We start from the raw sequence: 27,006 nt of genomic DNA, 5'->3' as shown, positions 1-27,006 counted from the left end.
CTGCAGATTAAAAGTTTTTCTATGTTAAACTCTGTGGTCATGAGAAAAGAACAGCATTGCCTAGAAATGTTTATGGACTTATTCTGGCAGCAGTGTAAAGCAACTTGTAATTGAAATTTAAATTGCTATTGTATTTAGAAATGACTGGGATATAACTACTGAGGTGACTGAATAAATAGAAAGTCATAATAAACATAATAATCATGATAATCATGTCCTATACGATAAATTAAATTTTTTCATTCTTTCAACATTTTCTACTGACTTGACCACACATTGTTTGAAATCACTCCATATATACAATGGCTCATTTAAAATAACGTAGATCATATTATTGGATTTATTGATCAATTGATGTATATCACAGTGGTTAAAATTCAGAAAAGAATATGCAGACAAGCAGAACGCAGGTGGCGAAAAACCAAACTCCAGGTTCATTTCGACTTGTACAAAGAGAGTCTTCAACACTATAACCAAAAACTAAAAAATGCAAGGCAATCATTTTTCTCAGAGGTTATCAATAGAAACAGCAATAATGCCCGCGCATTGTTTTCTGTTGTAGACAGTCTCACAAACCCAGCACCCTCTTTTCCTTCTGAACTGCTGTCCTAAAAGTCATGCAATGATTTTGCAGCCTTTTTCACAGACAAAATATTAAAGATAAGACAAACTATATCTAGCTGCAGTCCTAGGAACATGACAATATCACCTGTGCCTCCTTGTTCTCCAGTGAATCTAGAACATTTTGATCTCCTTGATCACAGAGCTCTGGCAGAAACGCTTCTACAATTAAAATCTACATCATGCTGTCAGCTCCAGATGTATTGCAGATTGTCAATAGTTCTCTTCAGTCAGGGCAGTTTCCCCAGGCCTTAAAAACTGCTGTTATAAAACCTCTTCTTACAAAGCCTAATCTAGATGCTTCAGCAGTAAGTAACTACAGGCCAATATCAAATCTTCCATTTCTGGGAAAAATAATTGAAAAAGTAGTTTCTCAACAAATTCACAGATTTATGGTGCAAAACAATCTTTTTAATGCACTTCAGTCTGGATTTCGCGCACACCACAGCACAGAGACTGCACTTATTAAAATTTTAAATGATTTACATTTAAATAATGATGAGTCCAAAACCTCTGTTTTAGTACTACTGGATCTCAGTGCTGCATTTGACACAGTTGATCATGATGTGCTGCTTCATAGACTAGAAGCTTGGGTGGGAGTTACTGGCTCAGTGTTAAATTGGCTAAAATCTTACTTACAAGATAGAGACTATTTTGTCTCACTTGGTAACTATGAGTCTGAGCGAACAAAAATGAAATGTGGGGTTCCTCAGGGGTCTATTCTTGGTCCTCTCTTATTCAATATCTACATGCTGCCCCTTGCTCAGATTATGGAATACGACAACATTGACTACCATACCTATGCAGATGACACCCAACTTTATATATCAGTATCATCTCATGATTATAGTCCTCTAATTTCATTATGTGAGTGTATTAATCAAGTCAAAGAATGGATGTGCCAGAATTTTCTCCAGCTTAATACAGACAAGACAGAAGTGATTGTTTTTGGCCCCAAAAATGAAAGGTCAAAGGTCATTGCTCACCTTGACTCCATGTCATTGAAAGCTACAAATCAAGCCAGAAACCTTGGTGTAATCATTGACTCAGACCTGAATTTTAACAACCACATAAAATCCATCACTAAATCTTCCTATTACCACCTGAAAAACATTGCTAGAATAAAAGGTTTTCTGTCTACACAAGATGCAGAAAAACTTGTTCACGCATTTATCTTCAGTAGGTTAGATTATTGTAATGGCTTGTTCACAGGTCTTAGCAAAAAGTCAATCAGGCAGCTGCAGCTAATCCAGAATGCTGCTGCCAGAGTCCTTACAAACACCAAGAAACTGGACCATATCACACCAGTTCTCAGATCACTACACTGGCTTCCCGTTAGTCAAAGGATAGATTTTAAAATTTTATTGCTAGTTTATAAAGCACTAAATGGTTGTGGACCAAAATATATCCAAGATATATTGGTTCCCTATGAGGTTTCCAGACCCCTCAGGTCATCTGGGACAGGTCTATTGTGTGTTCCCAGAACCAGAACCAAACAAAGTGAAGCAGCATTTAGTCACTACGCTCCTCACTTGTGGAACAAACTTCCTGAACACCTGAGGTCTGCTCCAACTGTCAGCTCATTTAAATCAGGACTGAAAACACTGTTGTTTACTGCTGCCTTCGAATAATTATCTTTTTCTTAATGTGATTTTATGTTTTATTTTAATTTACTTTACTTGATTTAAATTTATTTTATGTTAAATGTCTTTATTTTTAAATGCTCTTTTCAATGCTTTTAATGCTTTTAATGTAATTATATGCCTTGTAAAGCACTTTGAATTGCGTAGTGTATGAAAGGTGCTATACAAATAAATTTGCCTTTGCCTTTGCCTTTGTATATCACATTAGTGTTACAGCTGCTGTTCCCCCTGACACCAATAAATTGGCTTCAAAGCACTTTACACTTTTAAAGTCCCTTTTAATGTAGTGATAAAACTTAATAACAGTGACTGCACTGTATTAGTCCACAGTGCTCATGGGCCCAGGAGATACAGAAACACTGGGTCAAGCTATTAAAAATGTTATTTTATTTTTACATATTTGTGTAAAATGAAAGAATCACACAGTAGCAATCAAAAACAAGTGAGAATTTCTACTGTGGAGTTAAAACAGTACTTTTTTTTTTAATCGTCTTTGGATCAACCCCCATGCGTTTGAGGAGGAGGAGGGCTGGGAGGTGATCAACCCGTTCTACATGCACAGGGTGAACCTGACTGAGAAGACCTTTGGATCCGGAGTGAAAATCACCGCGACTGCACAAAGGCATGTCAAATCCGATTAGGTGCCCCATTCATTTTAGACTACAAAAGGTCGATGTTAAAACCAAATTTGAGTCAGCAAGGAGTTAAGGAGTCTCGCCCGTGAAGCTGTGATCATAAGCTGCACCTTACAACAAGCTGCCATATTACGTAAGCGCTTGGACTGGACTGGGGCATCCATTGTAATTTTTTGTTTTTGGCAGTTTCTAAAATGAACCTGAGATCTGGGGATTCAAAGAAAAAGGTAAGTTAGTTTTACTTTCTGAATGAAGTTTGAATTGAACCCTTGCATGTTTTAGTTTGGGGGCACAGCAGCCAACACCTGTGCAAAAACACTTTTATGTTTTTAGGGGAATCAGTGAAAGCAGCTTGACTGGAAGTGGAAGTTACCTGCGCTTTTTTTCAACTTCAACAAAGATGCATTAAACCAACCAGTGCTGCTCGGTGGCCACGGTCCTGTTTGTTTTCCAACTATGCCTGCCCTACTCACAGGTGATTACCTGGATCAGGTGTGCATAGTGAGTCAGAAGCTGGAAGATACCAACTCACTTTGTCTTCCCAGCGTCTGAGTTGGTATCTTCCAGCTTCTGTCTGGAAAACAGACAGGATAGTGGCTCTCCGGGACCAGGGTTGGACACCCCTGAAACCATTTACGCACAATACTGTTCCTACATTAGCCAGCATGATACACTGTGCGTTACACTTAAACAGCATGGATGGTTTTGCAACAGTAACTTTCTAGCTTATTGGTTTTTAGAATAAGTTTTGAGTCGTGTTGCAGATTTCACAAAACAATTTAACACCCCGGGAAGTCTGCAGTGGAAATGTGTGCTCTCGGTTTGGTGTGAATATGTTTCCTACTCAAACATCCAGCATCATTTTATTGCTGTGCCTGCGGTGTTGCAGGCTTATATTTGAATCTATTTATTTATTCATTTATATATTCAATGGAAATTGTGCGTTTGAGGTTCTACGGCTATATTCATATATAAAAGTATATAATATATATAATCTGCAAAACTATTAGACGCCTACAGGCCTGCGTCCTAATGAGGCTCTATTGACCAAATGATCTGCTTTATTAATAGTTTAAAAACATAATTCTTTACATCAGTGAGAAGGCATCAATGAGACCAGCTATTGGACGAGCCATCAGTGTTAATCAATTTAGGTAAATATACGGTTATAAGTGTTGATAATGTATTATTGTTTCTCACGTTATCGCATTATGTCTTCAGTTATGAACGTTAATCAATTGATTTTTGTCCGGACTCCAGATGTTATACTAACATTTCCTATAGCTGGTCCATTGGAGGAGTCTTGATGATGTAATAAGTAAATTAAGTGTCATGCTATAAGTATATAAACAACAACCGAAGAGAGCTTTCACAACCTGGCAACCCAAAACTTGTTAACTTGTTGATTTGTCTGTAATTGCTTTTTACATAGTAAATGGTTCATTACCGATGAAACAATTTGTTACAACTTTATTACAACGTTATTACAAACGTGGCCCTATTTTATCCATCCTGCGGAGTATCACTGTGTATTTCATAATCTCTGACATTTTGCCCACCCTATACTTAATTCATTTGGAGCCACTTTTCAGACAGATGGCAGCTGCTGCAATGTTCGCATCACTTCACTCCATGACTGCTCTTCTCAGCTTTACAGTAGAGAGAGTCATCACCAAACGCAATTAATTGCTCCTGACACGTTTAGTCATGACATTAAACTACTAGATTTATTCAAATCCTTCTACTTATATCGTCAGCATTTTATGGACTCCTAAACTTTGATTTAATGTTTATGGTTTGTGACAGTGTGAAGAAAAGGGAAGGCTTATTTATAAGTGGAAACAAAAATGAGTGAAGTTTTGACATCGGTCCTCCTCTCAGTAATTAACCTACATGGAGTGAACACTGGTCTACTGTCTGTCTGTCTGTCTGATGTTCCATCATGGTTCCTCGACTCCCCGCCTCCTTTGCGGTTGTTATAGGGGTTTTCTGATCATTGTAAGCTACAATGGATTAACCTTCATGCATTTTTTTTCATTTTATTATATGATGGGCGATATAATCACTTTTGCGATATAGGCTGACAAAACTTCCATAGCCTTATATAATTATTTGCGTCTGTTTTTTTTTTTCTTCTGGAGAAATAAAACCAGCTTTACGGTATAGTGCCGTAAAATCTCGATTCTCTGCAGCGCACGGTCACTTTATAACTACAGATCAGCCTTATCATCCTCGGGATAAACTACGGTTAAATGTCAGTGTCCCATTCAGAGCAAACTCTTCACATCACGGCTTCCGTGTGCGCAGACGGCAACACGATACCGGACTTTAAATCACCAGCTACAAAATGCCCAAAGGATACATGGATGAATATCAACCTCTGATTATTAAAGAAAACAAAGATACAAAGTGCCCTAAGGTATGTGGACCTTATGGGGAAAGTAAGAGTTTTAAACAAAAAGTCGGATCTGTGCGCACGGTGGGTCGCAGCTTTCTCTCTTCTCCATGTTTGAACTGAACGATGCATCTCACGAAGTGTCTGTTTTATTTGCAGCTTCCAAAAAGGTCACTTCTGCTGGCTGCTTGTGCTGCTTGCATAGGAGGAACCTTTCAGTATGGATATAATATATCTATCATCAATGCGCCCACAATGGTAATAACCCCACTGCATCTCACTGGACTCATTCTCTCACTGTCTAGTCTTCTAATCAATAATCAATTACAGTTATAATAATGTTAGATAAAGATAAGTGACCAGAGCAGAATCTTAACCAAAAAGATTCTCTACAACACAGTGTTATATGATATACAGCTGTACAGTATTTACCATACAGTGGATAAATCACTAATATATGCCAGTCTCTATTATGGTGATGTCTGGTAATTATGAATACACAAATATATCTTTCTAATATTTTAGATTTTATTTTACTTGTTGAATGTACATGTTTTTCTGTTCTAATTACCAGTATGTGCATAACTTCATCAACCAAACCTGGAGGGACCGTTACCAAACAAACATATCAGAAGATGTCCTCACCCTTCTCTGGTCCACAATTGTGTCTATATTCACCTTAGGAGGTCTCATAGGAGCAACGATTGGTGGGACACTGTCTGTGAAGCTGGGGAGGTATGGACAAAAAAAGATATGTTGGCACAAATACTCTTTGTACATTTCTGTAATAAAATGTTACCAATATGATGTGGTTGTTTCAGGAAAGGGACACTATTGGCCAATAATATATCTGCATTAACAGCTGCTCTGCTGATGGGTCTGAGTTACCCCACAGGATATTTCGAGTTACTCATCATTGGACGTCTTCTCACTGGAGTAAATGCAGGTAAAAAAAAAAAAAATTTTTTTAATGTAAAGATATAATTCCTCAAGTCTAAGGAAGCACAGATCTTTGTATTAGATGTGAGGTCATATTTATAAATATTTGGTGGAAACACTGCATACCAAACTCCTTAGATTTTGCTAAAGTCTTGTTTTATTTTCATAGGCATTGGCATTTGTGTTCAACCTCTGTATTTGGGGGAAATAGCTCCAACTGCGTTTCGTGGGGCCATGGGAATGGGAACCTCGATTTTTATCACTGGTGGCATCTTGACAGGTCAAGTGATTGGCCTCAAGTAAATACTGAATATAATCAATCTTTAATATTATACAAAGTCAATAAAACATTTAAACCTGTGATCACAAGGTAAAAAGAAACATATAGATCTTTTTGTGTGATTTCACAGAGAGATTCTGGGCAGAGAAGAGTACTGGCCCATCCTGCTCTCCACCACATGTATCCCAGCATTCCTCCAGCTCCTGATCCTGCCCTGGTTCCCAGAGAGCCCACGCTACTTGCTCATTGACAAAGGAGACAATGAGGCATGTAAAAAAGGTAAAGTGATAGCTCAATCTCTGCACAGGGAACTTCCATTTCAAGTTTGTTGTGATTTTATCTTTTGCCTGCAAAGGCTAATTTAATGCACATGACAGAGCCAGTTAAAAAAGTTGCAGTCTCCCTTTGTGTGGATTCACCAGAGGCAGAGACATTTCTTTTAATGACTGGTAATTCAAGCATGTGATCACATTCTGTTAACGCCACATTGGTGTGAAAAGAAATGCTTAAACACAGAGATTCCTTTGATAGGATTCCCTGAAATAGACCCTGTACCCTTGATCAGATGAGGAACAACTGTGTGCATGTAAAATATTATAATCGCTGTGTGTGTCATGTGTTCCTGCGTGTGCAGCCCTGAAGCAGCTGCATGGTGTGGTCAGCTGTGATGATGAACGGGAGGACATCGAGAAGGAGAAGAATAATTTAGCAGGTGTCCAGACCAAGAAACCCTGGGAGCTCTTGATGGATCGAAGTGTGCGCTGGCAGCTTCTCACCATCATACTCCTGAATATTGCACAACAGCTGAATGGCATCAATGCGGTATGTACAGCACAAGATTATATACCAGCCATAGTGTCTGTAATGTCTGTCCTGGTGTTTTTTCACAACGTTGAAACTATTCCTCTGTGCCTTAATTGGCAACTATTACAGGTAAAAAAAAAAAAAAAAATCAACACTGAAGTTTACTAAAAGAAAAGCAAAAATCCTGTTTTAATATTTGTAATTAGTTTTTTATGTTTGCATTTTCTGTAGATTTACTTCTATGCAGGTTACGTGTTCAAACGGTCTGGTATTCCCGATGATAAAATACCATATGTGACTGTTGGAACTGGTGCCTGTGAATGCATCACAGCTTTAACATGTGTAAGTAATGAGTTTCACATTATATTTGACAGTATAACTCTACTATCTAACAAAATGTAAAATTGCCCTGTAAGAGAATAGAAGCAGTAAAAAGTATAAAAATGAAGCAGGAATACGATAACTGATACAGGACATACAACAGTGAAGCATAAACTGGGAGGCAGGTTTGATTGATCCAAACTGACAACAATCCATGAAAGCTCAGAGTAACATCCAAAGGCCGTGTTTGCCTGGAGAGCACTGTGGTCTTGTGACATGCTGTGTGTCTCACAGGGTGTGCTTATTGAATGTCTGGGGCGGAAAGTGCTCATCTCAGGAGGATACGCACTGATGAGTATCTTCTGCATCTTGTTCACACTGACACTGACTTTTCAGGTATTCAACCTCAAAACCAGATCAATATTTAAAATGTGTTTTATGCTTTTCCCCTTCTTCCTCGTTTGGGTTAACATTTCATTTGTGTGATTTGGTTTTTTTCAGGATGCCAGCCCTGTTGTTCCGTACTTGAGCATGGCATGTGTTTTTGCTTTTATCCTGAGTTTTGGCTTAGGACCAGGTAACTGATTAAATGAGTAACTTGTTCCTCTGTTGAGGTCTTTCCTCAGCTGCTGTTCTTAGAACTGTTAGAGTTATAACATTGATTTGCTGATTTTACTTCTGTGAAGGTGGCGTGACTAACATCTTGACCGCTGAACTATTCACACAAGACTCACGCCCTGCAGCGTACATGATCGCAGGGTCAGTGAACTGGCTCAGCTTCTTTTTCATCGGCCTGGTTTTTCCCTTTATCGTGGTAAGTGTCCAAGATGATAATGTGAAATAACAACATATCTTCATATACCTTCATTCAAAATAAAGAAGCGAGACATAAAGGCCAGGATGTTCAAGAGTGTTGAACTCGCTTTTATATCCACAGATTGGACTGCAGCAGTACTGTTTCCTGGTGTTCTTAGCCATCTGCTCCTTAGTAGCAATCTACATTTTCCTTGTTGTTCCTGAAACCAAGAACAAAACTTTCCTTGAGATCCAGACTGAGTTCCAGTCCTCCAACAGCAGAAAGGTCTACAATGCTGATGGAGCAGGAACAATACTGTTATCAACCTCTATATAAAATGCAGCTATGACTCTGGTCGAGCAACAACATTTTTTTTTTTTTTGTATTTGTTTTTTCCTCAAATAAGTAGTCGTAATGAGGATTTATAGTATAAATCCTTTTAGTATATCTACACAATAAATCCCAATAGAAAAGGCAGCATTGTAATAATTAATACTGTAAATGGTGCCTTGATTTTCAAAGATGTACTGTGCAGCCATAATTAAGTTTCTTTGTTTCACTTACAAACAGAAATTGACGTTATCCTAATATGTGATGTATTGATGTCATAAATACTGATTTGGTAAACTTTTATAACCAGTGCTCTACTTGAATAAAGAACAATTAATGGCAAACAGTTTATAATAAATGTCTCTTGTCATGGAGTTTATGGCATTCAGGCATTTTTGTTTTAATCAGCAGCCAAAACCTTTCGGTGTGGCATGTGACCTGCAGAACAAAGAGCTCATTTTAGTGTGTGTAAAGAGGGAAGGCAACACAATAATATTATACACATACTGTATTTGAAGTGGTGCAGAGTATTAGAATATACTATAAGAGGATATAATGTACCCTGAGGTGAAAAAACTACTCAAGTAAAAGTACGAAATAAGTTGTTTTGGTCATGTTTTATTTATAAGAAAAAGGTTTTCTTACAGTGGTTCAAAACGTAAGTGAAACATCCACCTGACTGTACCACAACAGTATTGTTGTCTGTTCCAAGCAATGAGACACTATTTCATCAAGAGTAAAGAGATTGGCTTTCACAGCAATCCTAACAGGAGGACTCCTCTTGACTATTTGGCTCAGATTTCCATCTCTGGTAATTTGGCTTAATTTTAAAAACTCAGAGCTGAAAACCCACGAAGAAACTGTTATCAGATTAGATTTTCATATTTCACTGGAATTCCTTTCTGTGCTTCTTGATCAAACATCCTCACTGTATTTTAAGGACGTGTATGGTCTGTAATGAGTACAATTAACTGAACAGAGGAGCAGATAAGAATTGAATTAAATGTCTGAGCTCAGTAGCCTATTATAGTCTCAGTTTTGTCCTTCAGTGACCTTTGTCACACTGCATTAGTGGAATGCCGGATTTAAATGCTCTGCTTCACTTAAGAAAAATGTAAACAGCCCAGATTTTTAGCAATGCACCTAACATAGTTTTTTTGCACCAAGTTGGAACATTTAGGGGCACTGATCATACAAGGCCAGCTTAACCCACAAGGGGACACAGCCACACATAAACTGTACAGCCCAGGTGACAATCAGTACAATCCACTGAGAAGCCATGACAACTTTATGTCTCTCCTACTACACAAAACACAATTGGTGTTGCAATGATTAATGTCCTTATGTTTCAAACTATGCCCAATATTAACAACAATAATAATACAACAACAATAATAATAATACAACAGTTAGCATTAACATAATTCACCTGTTCACAAACACACTCACCATAAAATCATTCACTCACTCACATGGGAGCAACAGAGGGTTCTGGGTCTTGACCATGGGCACTTCAACATGCAGACTGGATCATTTTATAATAATTATGTAGCGATGAGGACAAGGATGGTGACGTTTGTGTCACTATCAAAAGGAATAAATATATTCCATGTTAGCAGTCAACCATCTAAATCTTCCTCTAGATGTTTGCTTTTAAGAATTACACCTTTTAGTCAAAATATGAGTGAACCCAGCTGCAGAATAACTGCTGATCTGTGGAGCAGAGTGTGTCTCATCACCTGTAAGCAACAAATGCAGCCTTTAAATGCTGACATGTTAAAACATGCAGGAAAAGAAGAATAAAATGAAACTTTTTTTTTTTTTACAAAAACTACACAAAGTGAACTAAAATAAATGACTAACTATTCCATACGGCTTTAGAGGAAAGGCAGAATATAGTAAGAAAGTGAAGAAGACAACAAAACAAATCACACTCATTTAAAACAACTACTGCTACTAATAACAGAGAGCACAACTGTGCTACAGTATCTGAGGAGAACAGGACTATTTGATAGGACTTCAAAGTACTAGGTGAAGACCATGAGGTCTGACCCCACAAAAGATGCTGTAACGCCACCAACACTGAAGAGGACGCCAGTGCAACAAACCGGGATGGCAGGCACCTAAAACATATAAAAGAAACAAACATTTCGGTTTTCCTTCAGTGTTTTTTCCATTGACGGTGCACAGTCCTTGGCTTTTTCCATACTCCAGTCAGCAGGGGGCGGTAGTGCACCGAGGTCAACTTGTAAACCGCCAACAAATGAGCAGCACAAGAAGAAGAACCACTTCCACCTCCCATCCAACATGGCCACCTAGAGAGGAGTCCACGCTCGTTTGTTGACATTTATTCAAACCCAGGTTCAGGCTGTATCAGTGGACTCACAGCAGCTAGTACTATGTCGAGACTCATTGTTAAAAACCTCCCTAACGGGGTAAGTTACCCGCCGGGATGTCAGCACAGATTTACGGTGAACATATTAACTGTGTGGTGTTGTTGTTGTGTGCAGATGAAGGAGGAGAGGTTCAGGTCCATGTTCGCGGCCTTCGGCACCGTGACAGACTGCTCTCTGAAGTTCACCAAGGACGGCAGGTTCCGCAAGTTCGGCTTCGTCGGCTTTAAAGCCGAAGAAGATGCCAACAGGGCTCTGAAACATTTCAACAAGAGCTTCGTGGACACCTCCAGAGTCACGGTGTGTTGTCAGGCTGTTGACATTGTGATTATTATCACTGAGTTTTCCACATGTGAAGATGTGGTTGTCTGCCTTGTCTTCTAGGTGGAGATGTGTAAAGCTTTCGGTGACCCCACTAAAGCAAAAGCCTGGAGTAAACACACTCAGAGCTCTGGCCAGGACAAAACCTCTGCTCCTCCTGACACCGACAGCAAAAAGGTACCTGCTGGACACAAAGCAGAGTGTAGTGATGTGAACAGAAAGAAGAAGAAACATGGGAACACAAGTAGAGACAAGGACATAGCACCACATTCAGCTTTACGTCCACATTACACTCCCAAAGCCAGTTTTTACAGGTCTTCATATCAGGCTTTTCCTTTAATTGGCCCTTCTTTTGCTGTAACATTGATATCCACAGTGTATATTTAGCTATGGTACAGTTCTGCAGCACTGTCATTTAAATACCATATATGTCTTTTTGTTCCTGTCTTCAGAAAAAGAAAAAGGAAACCAACAGCGCTCTGGGAAATGTGAGTCAATGTGTCTGCTGTTAAGTGTAAATCACATGAGAACTGTCAGTGGCTTAGATGGAACCAGTCAAGAGCTGGTTGTAAAATCTTAGTATATTTTAGTACTAAAATGTTTAATTATTTGTCTGATTCTAAACTTTGGTTTGGTTATTCTTTTATTCTTTTATTTTGATTGAAATTAAAGTTTGTCAGCATCTTCATTATCCGTATCCTGGTCTGCATAATGTACCTTTTAATAATTTATTGTTTTGTGAAATTACTGCATTTTCCTTGTCCTTAAAACTCTCACGTTTATCAAGGAGGACACTTCGCCAAGCTAGCATGGTCTAATTTTTACTTGTGATATTTGATGTTTTTCCTCAGGTTCAGGTGTTTGATGCAATACTAGCTTTTATTTATATTATTTAATCATTGCATTTTCACCTCACCGTCTCATTTCAGCTGGAAGAGGACCAGGGATTCAAGGAGTTTCTTTCAGTCCATCAGAATCGAAGCCAAGTACCGACCTGGGCCAATGACACCTTGCAGCAAAAAACTGATCCTAAGAATGAGCTGGCAAAGACTCAGAGCAAGAAGAAACCTGCTTCAGATGATTACCTTAACTTTGATTCAGACCAGTCAGAGGATGAGGAGAATGAGGAGGAATATTCTGAAGATGAAGGTTGGTAGATGTATTACACAACATTGAGTTAACCAAGACCATCTCTGTGAGGAATTCTTGTCCCCAGGATCTATATATGTGTATATGCAGTCCATAGTAATAATATACTGTGTATCTGTAGTAATAATTATACCAACAAATTGGAATAAAATTGAATATAATTTAATTACAGTAAAAATAATTTTAAGGGAGATGTGATATTGCAAAAGATTAATGAAAGTTACAGTACTCTAAGCAACCCATGGTACTACATTACACTTGCTGATTATTACAAGTAAGATATATAGAGTATGAGTGGAAAATAAACCAAAATTTTGTATGATTAATGTGAGTCCTAACACAAGTGGCATGTTGTTGCCGTCAGCTGTCACTAAAGAAGCCCTGAAATCTGGTATGTCCGATATGGAGTACCTGCAGTCAAAGGTGGCACACACAGAGGAGACCACCGAAGTCAGTGAAGAGGAGGGTGATGACGATGATGAGGATTGTGGTCCTGTGCAGCACGCAGACAGCGACTATGAGAGTGGGGACAGAGAAAACATCCCAAAGACCAAAACTTCAGTTACCCCTGAGAATAAGAAGCAGAGCAAAGCAAAGAAAACTTGCAAGCAAGAGGTGACTGTTCAAACAGATATTAAGCTAAATATTCAGATCTAACACAGTATTTGCTTCCTGTTTTTCCTTGTTGTCACACCCTTTGTTTTGTTTGTTGCAGACAGAGCCAACGACTGAGTTCACAGTGAAGCTGAGAGGAGTCCCGTTCAGCGTTAAAGAGGTGAGTGCCCAAGAGCTTAGTGATTTCAGAGTTGCAGTGAGGGTTTTCTGCTATAAAAAAACATGCCATATATTTTAGTATCTGTGTTTGTGACACCATGGTATTGTTTTATCACATTAATAGCAACAGATTCGAGAGTTCATGACCCCACTTAAGCCAGCAGCCATCCGGATTGGAAGAAATGAAAGTGGAAACAGAACAGGTGGGTTATTGAATGTATTTTAATGCAAGCTTCAGGTTGTTTTTTTCCCCAGGCATTAATAATATGTTATAGACAGATGGTACAACAGTCACCTATATGCACTGTATATGCCTGCATAGACTGTATACAGGCTAAGCAGAGGTCTTTTGCTTGTTTCAGGTTATGTATATGTGGACTTGCGCTCTGAAGAAGAGGTGGAAAAGGCTTTGAAGAAGAATAAAGACTACATAGGTGATGTATTTTAAATGGCCATAGTACAGTAAAGCATTTGGTGATGTGCAGTTTGTCTCTATCAGCCTCTATTAGTGTATGTAAAAGTAGTTAAAACTAACATCCCTGCTGCCTGTGTTTTCAGGAGGGCGTTACATTGAGGTCTTCCGTGTGGATGCCTCTGCAGGTAAGGGCAAGAGGGACAGAAAGGACACAGAAATTGACAGAAACTTCACCAGGAAGCTCAAAGAAGATGAGGAAGAGGAAGATGTTGCGGAGTCAGGTCGCCTCTTCATCAGAAACCTTCCTTACACTTGCACCGAGGAAGAAGTCAAAGAGCTGTTTTCTACACATGGTGAGATAAAGATGTCACACATTTGTTAGACAGCCTTTCTTAAATAAATTCACTCTTCTCCAGGTTTTTAGAATTTTACAATCTTTTCAGGTCCTTTATCTGAGGTGCTCTTCCCTATTGACAATCTAACCAAGAAACCTAAAGGATTCGCTTTCATAACCTACATGATACCAGAGAATGCTGTGACGGCTCTTGCTAAGTTGGACGGACATATATTTCAGGTGTGTGCTTTCTGACCGATGTTTGAGATATCAGATATCTCTGTACTATACACAAGATGTGTGATTGCCCTCGCATTTAATAATGCAGCTTCATTTTCATCAACTTTTTTTTTCTTGTGCTTTTAGGGCAGGATGCTTCACCTGCTTCCCTCCACTGTGAAGAAGGAAAAGACTGAATCCTCAGACGCCGGTGGTCCAGGCTCTTCATCTTACAAACGACAAAAAGATGCTAAAAACAAAGCTTCCAGTTCCAGGTACACATGAACTGCTTAATCCTCTGTTTCTCTGTTTTTGGTTGGCTTTAAATTAACACATAAAGTTTCTGCCTCTTTCCAGTTCACACAACTGGAACACACTGTTTCTTGGCACAAGTGCGGTGGCAGATGCCATCGCTGAGAAATACAACACCACAAAAAGCCAAGTCCTGGATCATGTGAGTCACGCTGCAGTCTGTGTAAACTACAGCTGGTGCAGTTACAGCAACATGTGAATTATGAACCTTAATACACACTAAGAATTTGGAGCTTCTGTGGTCCTTGCCTTGTTCTGCAGGAGTCTAAGGGCAGTGTTGCAGTGAGGATGGCTCTGGGAGAGACACAGATCGTCCAGGAGACTCGACAGTTCCTCCTGGACAGTGGTGTCAGTCTGGATTCCTTTAGTCAGGTAAGTTTACTTCCTACAAAAACCCTGTTAATACTTTAACCCTCAACTTTGCCATGTCTTGACTGTTACCTGCTTGTCCTACTAATCTACAGGCAGCAGCAGCGAGGAGCACAACTGTGATCCTGGTGAAAAACCTTCCAGCTGGAGTGACTGTGTCAGAGCTGGAGGCACTCTTCTCGCCTCATGGCTCTCTGGGTCGCGTGCTGCTGCCGCCTTCAGGACTCACCGCTATCATCGAGTTCCTGGAGCCGACTGAAGCGAAACGAGCCTTCACAAGATTGGCCTACAGCAAAGTAAGTGTAGCTGTTAAGCTGTATAATCAGGCCATACAGTTTTCCATCTATGTTTACTGGGAACATTTAATGTTTAATGTTTTTTATTTATCTCCTAAAATTTAGTTCCATCATGTCCCACTGTATTTGGAGTGGGCACCGGTCGGAGTGTTTGTGGCAGCAAAACCAGAACCAGGTAAAATCCCCCAAATACACACTCACATTTTTAGACATCAAAGGATTATATGAATGACTGGAATACTGATTTGTCTGATGAAGTATTAGACAAAGCGGATGCATTGAAAGAGAAGGAGGAGGATGAAGAAGAAGAGGAAGAGGAAGAGGAGGAATCAGCTCCGGGTTCCACACTTTTCATTAAGAATCTTAATTTTAGCACAACGGAGGAGACACTACAGGAAGTAAGTCACTTTAATAAGTACAATGCTATTGTATTTAGTACAGTTAATAAGGTTTAACCAGACTGTTTAATATTCTTTTCTTCATTTGTTGCAGACATTTTCCAAATGTGGCAAAGTCAAGTCCTGCACCATCTCCAAGAAGAAAGATAAAAAAGGTACTAAATATTTTAACTATGATCACTTACCTGAAATATACTCAACACTGAGTTATAGAAGTTTCCTTTGTGGTGACATTTTAGTAACCTGCCATTTAGATTCTTCATAATTACTGAAAATACAATACAAACTGAGTTATTAAGTGATTCATAGAAATTAAGAAAATGTTTTACCCTCAAGTGACCTAATCCACCTTACTCTAGTATAATCGAAACACTGCTGAATAGGGCCTATTGTGTGTATGTGTGTGTAACTTTTGCTTTCAGTTCGCTCTAACCTTGACTTTTTGATAAAGACACTTTGTATCAAAACCCAGATGTCTTGCAGTAGGAAACTGCCTCCTCTTTCTGTTCACATGACCTTGTTCATATCATACCATTAAAAATTATGTGCTTGGCTGCAACCAGCCAGTGATTCTCATGCTGTACCAAGGTGCTGTATGACCGTTGCTCCTTGCAAGTAAAACTTCTGTGTAATTTACATTAAGGTATAGTTTAGTATAGTATAGTTTAGTATGTACTTCTGTTTGGAAAATAAGCAAATTAGAATTATTCTAGCAGTCTTATTATTTAGAAATAATTTAATGCACATTTTACTGAATTGTTGGAGAGATTACAAGTGAAAGTTCAGTGGCATAAGGACAGTGTGACCCAGTGTTCAAAAGAGCCCTGTTATGGTCTGCATTATCATCCAAAGTGGAAACAAATGGCACTCTGTTGAAAGGGAGTATCTTTCAGGGAAGGGACATGAGGGTTGCTTAGTGAGAGCAGCAGCTGAGCTAGTAATCACCCCACATTGTTGTTTTAACATCCAGGCCAGCTGTTGTCCATGGGCTATGGTTTTGTGGACTATCAGACAGCAGAGGCAGCACAGAAGGCCCTGAGGCAGCTACAGGTACCATCCCCATTTCCTCAATGAAACTGTCACAACCTTTCTCCACAGCCTGGTTCTTGGCTATCGTTTCTAACGTCTCTCTCTCCCAACCCTCCACCAGCACTGTACTGTGGATGATCACCAGTTAGAGCTGAAGATTTCTGAGAGAGCCACAAAGTAAGATGTGCATCAGAACGGTTTCAGTGAACTTTGTGGAATACAAATAGTGGTTTCATGAGTTACCCTTACTGAAAAGGATCTGGAATTTCTTATATTTCTAAGTGTACTAAAAATAAAGTAAAGTAAGTACAATGCTATTGTATTTCATTTGGCACCTAATGATTTAGTTAAATCCTAGTGTTTTATTTATTTAAATGTATAAAGGTTTTAGTTCAAATTTAGCCTTTAGATTTACATGCTTGAATGCTGATGCGGAGTAAATGAATTCCTTTTGATAGTGACACAAATGATATCCAACTGAAACATTATATCCATGTTCACGCCCATGTACTGACTGTCTTAATGCAAATGCACTTGATTTTCATTTAGTTTTTGTCAAGAGGGATATTATGTGTTGGAGAAAATTTGAAGAGCTGCACTTTCTGCCTTAGAGACTTTATAGTATATAGTATGTCCATTCGTCTGTCATTTTATCATTTCATTTTTATTTGTTAAAAATGTCAAACGTTCCTGTGCACAGGACTACTGAGGTGTCGCGCAAGAAGCAAGTTGAAAAGAAGCAGAGAGGATCCAAGATCCTTGTGCGCAACGTTCCCTTCCAAGCCACTGTCAGGGAAATCCGAGAACTCTTCTGGTAGCTGTCACAGATACACACACACACACACACACACACACTTATATACTTATATACCTTACTTATATATCAGGGGAGAACGATGATAATGATATGATTTCATCTCTTTGTCCTCAGCACATTTGGAGAGCTGAAAACGGTCCGTTTGCCAAAGAAAGCAGCAGGATCAGGGAACCATAGAGGTTTTGGCTTTATTGATTTCCTCACCAAACAAGATGCTAAGGTTTGTGTGTGTGGGCTTTTTTTTTTTTTTTAATGTAAAGTAACACTGCAGATGCATATTTAGGGAGTACAGTGTTCTAGCGCTGCACAGTATTATGCATCATAAATTCTGTTCTCTCCACAGAAAGCATTTGCTGCGCTGTGCCACAGCACCCATCTGTACGGGAGACGTCTTGTGCTGGAGTGGGCTGATGCTGAGGAGACGGTGGAGACGCTGAGACGGAAAACAGCTGAACATTTTCATGGTAAATGACCACACATAAGGTTTTACATGTCACTGAAGCAAAGTTCATAATTATTAATTTATTGATGATATCTCATTTGCTCTGCATTTCAGTGGCCAGTAAAAAGTCGCGGAAAGCAGAGGTTTTGGAGGGAATCCTGGAAACGATGGAAACTGAAGCGGGTGTGGAAGACTGAGATCTCTAAAATACTATTGGCTGCGTTAAGGTCCTGTCACAATCGGACCAGCGCTGCTATGGTTTTAATGTGTGAATGGGATTGTGGACAAAATAAGGAGCTAAATGGTGTCAGTAGAGGGAGTAACTTAATGAATTTATCAGCTGTTTGAAGTTTAGTGAAACCTCTAGAGTTCTATTTTTTTTTAATGTTTTGTATTGATTGATGAACCTCAAACACACGTGATGAGACTGTTGGAAGTTTTTACATAAAATTATATTTCACAATTCAAACACTGCGTCACTTTATGTTCAGTGTGTTTGTGTGAGAGGCTGCCTTAATAAGGGTCTTTTATGTCATGTGACCGGACTTCTGACTTGTCATGTGACTTCTCCAGTGAAAACATGGCGTCCAAACCAAACAAGTCGTTTGTAGCCGGATATTTTAAAACTACTTTAAATGTTTTAGTGATTTTATCAGCTGTGTGCATGTGCGTGTCTGTTCGGGCAGAAATACAAACAGCTGTAATAGACAAACAAACCGGACAGCTGAAAGTTGTAAATGGCTTTCAAGAAGAATTTGTGGCTTGGGCGAACTTCACTGATGACATTAAGGCATCAGGGTGAGTTGGCGTTTATGTGTCTTTTAACAGGCCAAAATGTTTTAAAACCTGCAGCTTAACGATTCTTAAGTTTTCTCTCCATAGTTCCGCTCAAAAAGTGACAGACTCCTAAATGTGAAAAAAGACTAAAACAGTTAAGAAACTGAAACCATTTGTTTTTGCTCAATAATTATTAGTATGATTGTTGTTTACTTTGTTGCTTTATAAGTTAAACATATTCAATCAGAGCTAGAACTCGTGACAGGAGATCATTAACAGCCAAAGGTCTTAGCGCAGGAAACGCCTTTCAGAAATAAATCGGCGCATACACGACTGAAATATTGTGTGAAGCATTTTTACAGCTGTATGCACGGAAATGTTTGTGCGCATTTCAGTTTTGTAACTCTCAGTTTATCCCGAAGGCATTTTAGTGCTAACCTAAAGGACTGGGTTTGTTCCTCCTGTACGGGAAGGAGTTTCTGCAGATGAGTCTATTCTTTCAAAATAAAGGAACCCAGATCGACAAACCCAGTAGATCCATGGCATCAGTGCTGGTATCAGTCCAACATGCCACACTAATCAGAAGTAAATAAAACAAATTAATGTCTTTAGTAGTTTTCAGTTCACAGGACCAAAGAAGGATTACACCCGAATTTCTGAATAATTACAGCCTATGTGCTGTGACATCTCCTCACATACGTTAGGTTTTATATATTTTCAGTGCCAGGGATCACTCACCTCAGCACCTGAACATGTTTAATCTTTAATTATTCCTTCACATGTGCTCTCTCTTCAGCTGGTCTTTCTTGGAGATCACTACCAGCAGTCAGTACAATGACAGTTTGCAGGCTTATGCTGCTGGTGCAGTGGAGGCTGCGGTCACATCCCAGGTCAGCGTAAACCTTCATTTTACAGACTTCATTGTGCTTCATACTAAGAAGTCAAATATTTTTATTCACTTACTTTACGTTATAAACAATCAGAAATCCTGCTGTGCATTTGTTTCAGCTCATCTTTAAGCACTGGGTGAACACTCTGAGTGGTTACTGTGGGCCCTTCTCAAGTGAGACTGGTTATTGTCAGCGTCTTAAGGCTTTCATCACAACCAATCTGCAGTGGGTTCAACAGCAAATAGAGAATCAGCCAAGTTCACCCTACTGGTACCAGGTACTTAATGATTTTGGAGGATTAATAAAACGGCTTGCAATGGAACAAACATGGTTTAAGATCTGGGAAAAAAAAAAAAAAAACCACGTTTCACAATCTGTTTGTTCCTGTCAGGTGCGTCTGGCACTGCTGCAGCTGAAAGGTCTGGAGGACAGCTACAATGACGAGCTGTCATTTCCAACAGGACCATTGACCTTCAACCCATTTGGCTTCCTGTAAGTGATTATCTCTATTGAGTGTTAATGTTTTTTCAGTGACTAAGATTATGAATAGAATGTTCCTTGCTCTGGTTTCACATTCTCCATCACTATTTTGTCTAATCAGACTTTTCCAATTGGGTGGGGATCTTGAGGACTTGGAATCTGCACTGAACAAATCCAGCCAAACTCGTCCTCTTGGATCTGGTTCCTGCTCTGCTCTCATTAAACTGCTGCCAAACAATAAGGAATTACTGGTGTCACATGACACCTGGAACACCTACCAGGCCATGCTGCGCATCATGAAGAAATACATCTTTGCCTATCAAGTTTCTCCTTTAGGTAATTCCCAGATGCAAGTGTCTCCTGCTCATCATTTCTCCTCTTAGAGAGATAGATGAGAGAATCGATACCACTCTCATGTCCGTACTGTAAATCTGAAGTTGGACTATAGCTTCATATTTATGTTACAGTAACAAGTGTGATTTTGATTTACTTAGCTCACTCTGTGCAAGAAAGTAAATAAACGTAATTTTTAAAAAAATGTTTAAAAGCCCCAGTAATGGATTGGCTGCATTGTTGTTACCTATGGCATGTGAATACCACTTAGTCCAACTTTTTTTATGTGCTTAATTTTTTTTTTTTCTCAGACAATGATCTTATTCCTGGAGGAACTCAGGCATTTTCATCTTATCCTGGATCAATCTTCTCTGGAGATGACTTTTATATCCTAAGCAGTGGTTTGGTGAGTACTCCTTGTGCTTGACGTGAGAGACCTGAGTAGTATACATAAAAAAAATAAATAAATAAATCTCAGTCTTTAAATGTATTGCTATTTTGCTATTTTCCTTGATGGAGCTTCTTGCTCATAATCTGTCTCGTATCTGCAGGTTACATTGGAAACCACCATTGGCAACAGTAACCCTGCTCTCTGGAAGTTTGTCCAGCCCACAGGATCAGTCATGGAATGGCTGAGGAACATTGTGGCTAATCGACTGGCTGCTACTGGCAAAGAGTGGGCAGAGATATTCAAGAAATATAATAGTGGAACGTGAGTTTAACACACCAGAAAGAAACTGGCTCTCATTACATTTTTAATCAACATTATCACCACTTTGTCCAAATATAACCTTTGAGGCAGCGTCCAGGATCTGTTGTTTACTACTTTGTTTTGTGCTCAGAATTACAGTAACATGACTAGATAAGACTTTCTGTTACCTTAGGTTGTTGTGAATTGATTAGAATTAAGAAAACAGAAGAAGTTAGTAGGAAAAAGTACATGGAGATCAGGTAGGTTAATGGTTGTATGTAAGTGGATGTGTGTGATTTGTAGGTATAACAACCAGTGGATGATTGTAGACTATAACCACTTCACTCCAGGGAAGACTGAAATTAAAGAGGACGTCTTGGTTGTGCTGGAGCAGATTCCGTAAGTCCTTCCACTGAATATTTAATCAACATAGATGATTGTTTCAGTATGTTGACAGATGAATTGTAAACCTGTCACTGCTGATTTTCCTAAAATAAACTTTTCTTATCTTGTAATCCTCCAGAGGACTCATTATTTATGATGATAAAACCCAGGAATTGATGCAGAAAGGATATTGGGCAAGTTACAACATACCGTGAGTATTCAGTTTGGAAACAAGTTTTATGTAAACATGGTTACAAGTTTCCTCATTATATGTAAAAAAAATAATTTCTCATAAATGCTTATGTCTAGGTACTATGTGGACATATTCAATGCCAGTGGCTGCAATGAGTTAGTTGAGAAATTTGGCCCGTGGTTCTCTCTAGACCAGAATCCTCGGGCTCAGATATTCAGGAGAAACCAAACAGATGTCACTGATGTGGACTCAATGGTTCGTCTCATGAGGTAAGGTTTGAATACATTTTAATGTTTTAAATTTGTATAGGCTAATGACTAAAATGTAATTTAATTTATAAGAAACATTGTCTCTTTACAGGTATAATAACTTTAAGGAAGACCCATTGTCAAGGTGCGAAGGCTGTAATCCACCTGGAAATGGGGAGAACGCAATCTCAGCTCGTTCAGACCTGAACCCAGCCAATGGAACGTATCCCTTTGGTGCCTTAAGACAGAGATCACATGGAGGAACAGACATGAAGGTTTTTATTTTTTTTATTTACTCATTTCTCTGCCTATATGTTTATCCATGGTGCTCTTCAAATGTTTACTGTTTGTCTCAAATGCAAGTGTCTTTGGCACAATAGTAAGATGTTTTCTAAATGCGATGCATTGTGTGTGTGTTCACATGCAGATGACCTCTTATGCGATGTTCAGAGAGTATGGCATGGTGGCAGTGAGTGGGCCAACCTGGGACCAAGTACCAGCCTTCCAGTGGAGCACTTCCCCTTACAAAGACTTGATTCACATGGGTCATCCTGATACTTGGAAATTTAAGCCTATTAAAGTCACCTGGACTCCTTAATTATCATCACTATATATACAAATGACACGATAAATGTAGAGGCTGCCAGCAGGAATGCTTGATGTTTTTACAAAGGGAAATGGTACTTTAATTTAGGGAATGGCTGAATGACTTTCATGAACAAAAAAAAAAGCCCTGTTATTCATTTTCAGGTATGCTGCTGAAGTATTACAGTATTACAGTATGGCATGTGTAAATAGCTGAAGTGCAGAAGGTTAAAGAAAACTTAACATGGTAAATAGAAGCTCCTGCATTCAATTATTTCTAATTTTCATGTTTTTTTTTAAGAATTCTGATTTTCATAATGAATGTGTGAAAACATAAATTCCACTTATTTTAATTCTGATGACTTAATATAGAGTTTATAGAGTTGTAAAATGTTTCCAAGTGGATACACCTTTATTTTGAGAAATGCCAGAATGCCACCAAATGCCAGAATTAATGCAATAATTTTGTCACACTAAAGGCAGATATCTTGGTCATAAGTTAAAGAGTTTTTCTAATATGATTTATTGTGTGGATTACTTGTTTTTTCTTTCAATAATTTTTAAATAAATATTTTCTTTGCTGTTACTGAGGTGATTTAACAGTCCTCATCAGTCATTCAAGTGATACAAAACAATAATTTAAAGGTCCTGCACAGTCTTTTTTTTTTTTTTTTTTTTCAATCAGTCATCCTGAGTTAGGTATCAGCTTAAATTTGGGCACAGATAAGCTGAAAATTACTGGAAATCACAAAACTTCAAGTACCAGATTGACCTACCAGCATCAGTCATAGATTTCTAGTTTGCCACCACCTTAGCAGGTGTAACAAGAGAGTCAGGTCACCTATTTGGGTGGAACTTGTAACAGATGTCATGGCTCACAGAGCTTCCATCTCAGCAGCACCATCAAGTCAGTCTGGGATTGTATGTAGAGACAGAAACCGCTGAGACAGTCTAAACACACAGGAAACTTGTGACAAGTTCCCCAAGACATGGGGAACAACTACCCACTAGGTACTTTGAAAAATTGTGCACAAGTGTAAAGCAGAGAAATGCTGCTGTTTTAAAAGCGAATGGTGGTCACAACAAATGCTGATGTTACATAGGCTTTTTCTGTTTCCTGCTGTTTAATTAAATAAAAAAATATTCATAGCATTATTTTTGAAACATAGTTTACTTTTAGTGCCTTAACATTTATACAGTACTGTATAATTCATGCACAGTATCAATAATACATATATGCAAATGATTAGAGTGAATGTAAATTTAGATTTAGTCATTGTCAGTCTATTGTTCATGTTTGAAACCCTAAGCCCACTGTACAACAAGCATTATATTCAGTGATTATTATGTGGCTGAATGTAACTATTGTCACAATTTATCAACAGAAAATAACACAAGTATGATAGTAAAGGTTTCATGCGCCTGTGCAGGCTATGAAACAATTTAGAAGTCTACACAAAAAAATATAATATCGTTATTTGATTATAATATTAAATTTGATATATTTGTTTAAACCAAAAATGTAGAATACATGTGTAATAACCTGTTGATTATGAATAAATACTCACAAATGTAGATTCTTTAAAGTGAACCCCAACTTCATTTCATTTAAAACTTTTTCTAAATCTCTTAAAAAACCTAAAAAACTTAAAAAGGTGCCTTAAAATTAATGGATCAATTGTCACTGTATATGGATTGGTGGCCCTCCCCTTGTTTATGTTCTATTTTATTATTGTTCTTGTTTATTCAATTGTTCGTGCTGCCTGGACTTTTCAACCCGTGCAGTAATTTGTAATGCCAAATTGATTGTTGACATTTTTCAAAAAAAAAAAAAAAAAAAACTATTTCGAAATCCCGTCGGTCATGTGAACTACGTCACGACCCGTCGTCATAGCTGTGAACTCTCGTCGTAAACCGACAGCACTGTCGTGATGTTGTCGCTGTGCTTAGTGAACTTTAAACTTCTTAGCTAAATGACGAACTCCGGTTTATTTATCATCAAGAAAACCAGGCATCACTGTTTCTGGCCAAAACTGGTGACGTGACCAGAGAAGAGTCTCAAATTCAAGGTATGAAGTGTTAATTAATATTTCGGCTAGTTAGTTAACAACATTACCCTGACAGGAACCAGCGTTCATGTAACGTTACAATCGCTGGTTGGCTGATATAACTTTTGGCAGACGTGTGGTAGTCTAACACTGGTTAGCATGTTATCTGTCCTCTTATAAAGTTTGCTTGGGCGTATCTACCTAGTCACAAGACATCTGATAAGTTAAGCCGAAAGGAACAGAGTGGTACATCTTGTTTTGAATACCATTATAATGAAATGGGCACATACATCTAAAGAAATATGAGTATAGGTATTTTGCGGATTGTTCTGTCCTCTTGAATGACACATGAACTGTCTTAATAAAAATGGTCTTGAACAATAAATAATAACTAATAAAACAGCGACAGACCCACAAACAGATGTATGGTAGTGGGGAAAAAGCTTTGAAAAACTCTAGCTAGTTACTAAAGTGTCTTTCTTTTCACTTCACAGCTTGCCATATCCCAAGTGTATGTGGAGTGTAGTGATGGGTTTCTGGCAGCCAGTGACTAACCTGAGAGAATATATATCCCAGAATCCTCCAGTAGTGACATTTTTCCTGTGTCTGTTTACTCTGGCTTTTTCCTTCATCTACCTCAGCTATTACAGCTACACTCACACTCTGCCTAACCCTGACAAAGCAAAGGTAAGGACTCATTCATCCAAATTAATGTTGGAATATGGAAAAAGTTTTTGTAGAAAAGTTTCAGTGATTGCTTCAGGCAGTGGTTAGTTGCTTAAACAGGTCTCAGGTGTTCTATCATGCTGTCTTAAGAGATGATAAAAACTGTGTTCTGAGCCAGTATTGATGTGCAAATCCTACTCTTTATCCTTCTCCTAGGACTGGAACTATTTACTATCATCCTTATCACAGCTTCAGCTGTGTGTGAAAGTCAATGAAAGTTCATCTGAGCTTTTCTCACCAGTTCCCTTTCATCTGATGGAGCAAGGAAAGGACAGAGAGACTTTAGTTAACTTTACAAAGACCTCTTCTGTCACCCATTTGCATGTCAAGGTTCCCCTGGTTGTGACTACTAGCTCAGCTGGTGGCTCTCTGAAAGACCTTGGTCTTCACACTACCTTGAGAGCCAGTCAGCTACTTTTTGGAGGTTGGTTTTAACAATGGGCTGATTTTTTTTAATTGTGAAATAAAGTCAAATGTATACAACCGTACCTTCTCACCCATGAGCAATTGCTTCACTCCCCAGGCAATGAGATTGTTAATGTGACGCTAGAGCTTCTGTCTGAAAATAACACCCACAGTTGCCTCACCATAAGTGCCCCAAAAGACCTCCTGCCCCTGAGCCTGTAAGTTCATTCATACTGTAAATTGCGTGTTTTAAAGCTTCCTTAAATTAAATTGCTAACTACATATACATAAGTACTGTATATCTGCAGCTCTTAATGAGCTTTTTTTTTTATGCATACATTCTTTCATAAAGACTTCCTCCAGCGTGTCCTGCATCTGAGAAAAATATTTCCTTCCTCCATGTGGAAGCAAGCGACCAGTTTTCTACAGGATCAAAAACCTGTTACAATCTACAATCAAAAAATGACCCTACACTCACAGTGATGTTAACACAGGTACAGTGTGTCACAAATTATAAACATAACTGTCAGTCATATTACAGATTGAACTCCTTTCATCCTGTCAGTTCTTCTCTGCTTTTGTTTTTTAGGAGGAGCAGAGTGTGGCAGTTCGTCATCTCTTGGAAGTCAGTTTGTGGCTGCTTGGAGTTTGTTTCATACTCTGTTTAGTAGCAAGTTTCACAGATTCACACATTCACCGTTACCACTGGAGTGGACTGGATCAACAAAATGTAACTGCCATTTTCTTATAATACTACTTAATTATGAAAATGTAACTTTTTTAATCAGCACACAAATATTATGGCACACTGCGAAATGCGAAGAGACCTGTTTAAACTAACCTTGCTGCTTTAATTTATTTGCAGGAGCCTTTCATCAACTCCTGAACATTAAAATGTGTACTCTGCCAACTTTACTTATGAAAAACCAGTTTACATGCAGTGGTGGAAGAATCGCTGAGATCCTTTATTTGTGTAAAAGTAACAGTACCACAGTGTAAAAATACTTTTACAAATAAAAAAATATATATTTAGAAGTCATGCATTCCTAATTTTTAATTTATTTTTTTATTTTTAAAATAATTCTTGTTCTACTTATAATGCTACGAAAAAACATAAAAAGTATTTTTCTATCTGTGATTGATTATGTCAAGATATATATTCATGTAGCCTCCTCTGTTTTATGAATACTTGACTCAGTGTACCATCCTTGTGT

The 27,006-nt window shown here is 38.5% G+C and overlaps 4 protein-coding genes across 5 annotated transcripts; all 4 read left to right on the top strand.

The window, feature by feature from the left end:
* The first annotated feature begins 2,866 nt into the window (after positions 1-2,866).
* Positions 2,867-8,770, top strand: slc2a11b (solute carrier family 2 member 11b). Of its 2 annotated transcripts, none has more exons than XM_026322794.1 (12): positions 2,867-3,126; positions 5,454-5,552; positions 5,869-6,029; positions 6,116-6,240; positions 6,403-6,532; positions 6,644-6,792; positions 7,148-7,335; positions 7,549-7,659; positions 7,933-8,034; positions 8,140-8,215; positions 8,325-8,452; positions 8,576-8,770. In XM_026322794.1, exons 1-12 carry the CDS (start codon positions 3,094-3,096, stop codon positions 8,768-8,770), a joined length of 1,497 nt encoding a protein of 498 aa, XP_026178579.1. In that variant the 5' UTR covers positions 2,867-3,093. The 2 variants fall into 2 exon arrangements, with proteins under 2 accessions (XP_026178579.1, XP_026178578.1); XM_026322793.1 differs by lacking the exon at positions 2,867-3,126 and adding an exon at positions 5,247-5,318.
* Positions 8,771-11,059: 2,289 nt separating this feature from the next.
* Positions 11,060-18,501, top strand: rbm19 (RNA binding motif protein 19). The gene is made up of 24 exons (XM_026322740.1): positions 11,060-11,199; positions 11,275-11,457; positions 11,542-11,655; positions 11,931-11,966; positions 12,408-12,627; positions 12,992-13,242; positions 13,343-13,402; positions 13,526-13,604; positions 13,764-13,835; positions 13,960-14,169; positions 14,260-14,390; positions 14,517-14,644; positions 14,727-14,823; positions 14,943-15,053; positions 15,146-15,346; positions 15,452-15,521; positions 15,605-15,744; positions 15,839-15,899; positions 16,715-16,794; positions 16,895-16,950; positions 17,474-17,587; positions 17,705-17,810; positions 17,934-18,054; positions 18,147-18,501. Exons 1-24 carry the CDS (start codon positions 11,164-11,166, stop codon positions 18,227-18,229), a joined length of 2,760 nt encoding a protein of 919 aa, XP_026178525.1. The 5' UTR covers positions 11,060-11,163; the 3' UTR covers positions 18,230-18,501.
* Positions 18,502-18,580: 79 nt separating this feature from the next.
* Positions 18,581-23,213, top strand: plbd2 (phospholipase B domain containing 2). Its single transcript, XM_026322784.1, has 12 exons — positions 18,581-18,830; positions 19,606-19,699; positions 19,818-19,976; positions 20,091-20,191; positions 20,301-20,515; positions 20,824-20,918; positions 21,064-21,224; positions 21,507-21,602; positions 21,727-21,798; positions 21,897-22,049; positions 22,141-22,303; positions 22,456-23,213. The coding sequence occupies exons 1-12, from the start codon at positions 18,613-18,615 to the stop codon at positions 22,624-22,626; spliced, it is 1,698 nt and encodes a 565-aa protein (XP_026178569.1). The 5' UTR covers positions 18,581-18,612; the 3' UTR covers positions 22,627-23,213.
* Positions 23,214-24,525: 1,312 nt separating this feature from the next.
* Positions 24,526-26,831, top strand: LOC113139520 (transmembrane protein 248). The gene is made up of 7 exons (XM_026322824.1): positions 24,526-24,682; positions 25,156-25,348; positions 25,544-25,811; positions 25,911-26,010; positions 26,145-26,286; positions 26,382-26,522; positions 26,658-26,831. Exons 2-7 carry the CDS (start codon positions 25,175-25,177, stop codon positions 26,676-26,678), a joined length of 846 nt encoding a protein of 281 aa, XP_026178609.1. The 5' UTR covers positions 24,526-24,682; positions 25,156-25,174; the 3' UTR covers positions 26,679-26,831.
* Positions 26,832-27,006: the final 175 nt, after the last annotated feature.

This window comes from Mastacembelus armatus, chromosome 9 (genome assembly GCF_900324485.2).
Source record: "Mastacembelus armatus chromosome 9, fMasArm1.2, whole genome shotgun sequence".
Classification (NCBI taxonomy): Eukaryota; Metazoa; Chordata; class Actinopteri; order Synbranchiformes; family Mastacembelidae; genus Mastacembelus; species Mastacembelus armatus.
The sequence above is the reverse complement of the archived record's forward strand: the minus strand, read 5'-3'. Positions and strand labels throughout refer to the sequence as shown.

Bases quoted from the DNA above. Each gene is read 5' to 3' on its own strand.
- LOC113139520 (XM_026322824.1), top strand. From the start codon at position 25,175: ATGTGGAGTGTAGTGATGGGTTTCTGGCAGCCAGTGACTAACCTGAGA. The intron at 26,287-26,381 runs GTACAGTGTGTC...TTTGTTTTTTAG, and splicing joins TCACAGTGATGTTAACACAG to GAGGAGCAGAGTGTGGCAGT. The intron at 26,523-26,657 runs GTAACTGCCATT...ATTTATTTGCAG, and splicing joins GTGGACTGGATCAACAAAAT to GAGCCTTTCATCAACTCCTG.
- slc2a11b (XM_026322793.1), top strand. From the start codon at position 5,247: ATGCCCAAAGGATACATGGATGAATATCAACCTCTGATTATTAAAGAA. The intron at 7,336-7,548 runs GTATGTACAGCA...CATTTTCTGTAG, and splicing joins AGCTGAATGGCATCAATGCG to ATTTACTTCTATGCAGGTTA. The intron at 8,453-8,575 runs GTAAGTGTCCAA...TTATATCCACAG, and splicing joins TGGTTTTTCCCTTTATCGTG to ATTGGACTGCAGCAGTACTG.
- plbd2 (XM_026322784.1), top strand. From the start codon at position 18,613: ATGGCGTCCAAACCAAACAAGTCGTTTGTAGCCGGATATTTTAAAACT. The intron at 20,192-20,300 runs GTAAGTGATTAT...TTGTCTAATCAG, and splicing joins TTCAACCCATTTGGCTTCCT to ACTTTTCCAATTGGGTGGGG. The intron at 20,919-21,063 runs GTGAGTACTCCT...TCGTATCTGCAG, and splicing joins ATATCCTAAGCAGTGGTTTG to GTTACATTGGAAACCACCAT.
- rbm19 (XM_026322740.1), top strand. From the start codon at position 11,164: ATGTCGAGACTCATTGTTAAAAACCTCCCTAACGGG. The intron at 11,656-11,930 runs GTACCTGCTGGA...TCCTGTCTTCAG, and splicing joins CTGACACCGACAGCAAAAAG to AAAAAGAAAAAGGAAACCAA. The intron at 12,628-12,991 runs GTTGGTAGATGT...TGTTGCCGTCAG, and splicing joins GGAATATTCTGAAGATGAAG to CTGTCACTAAAGAAGCCCTG.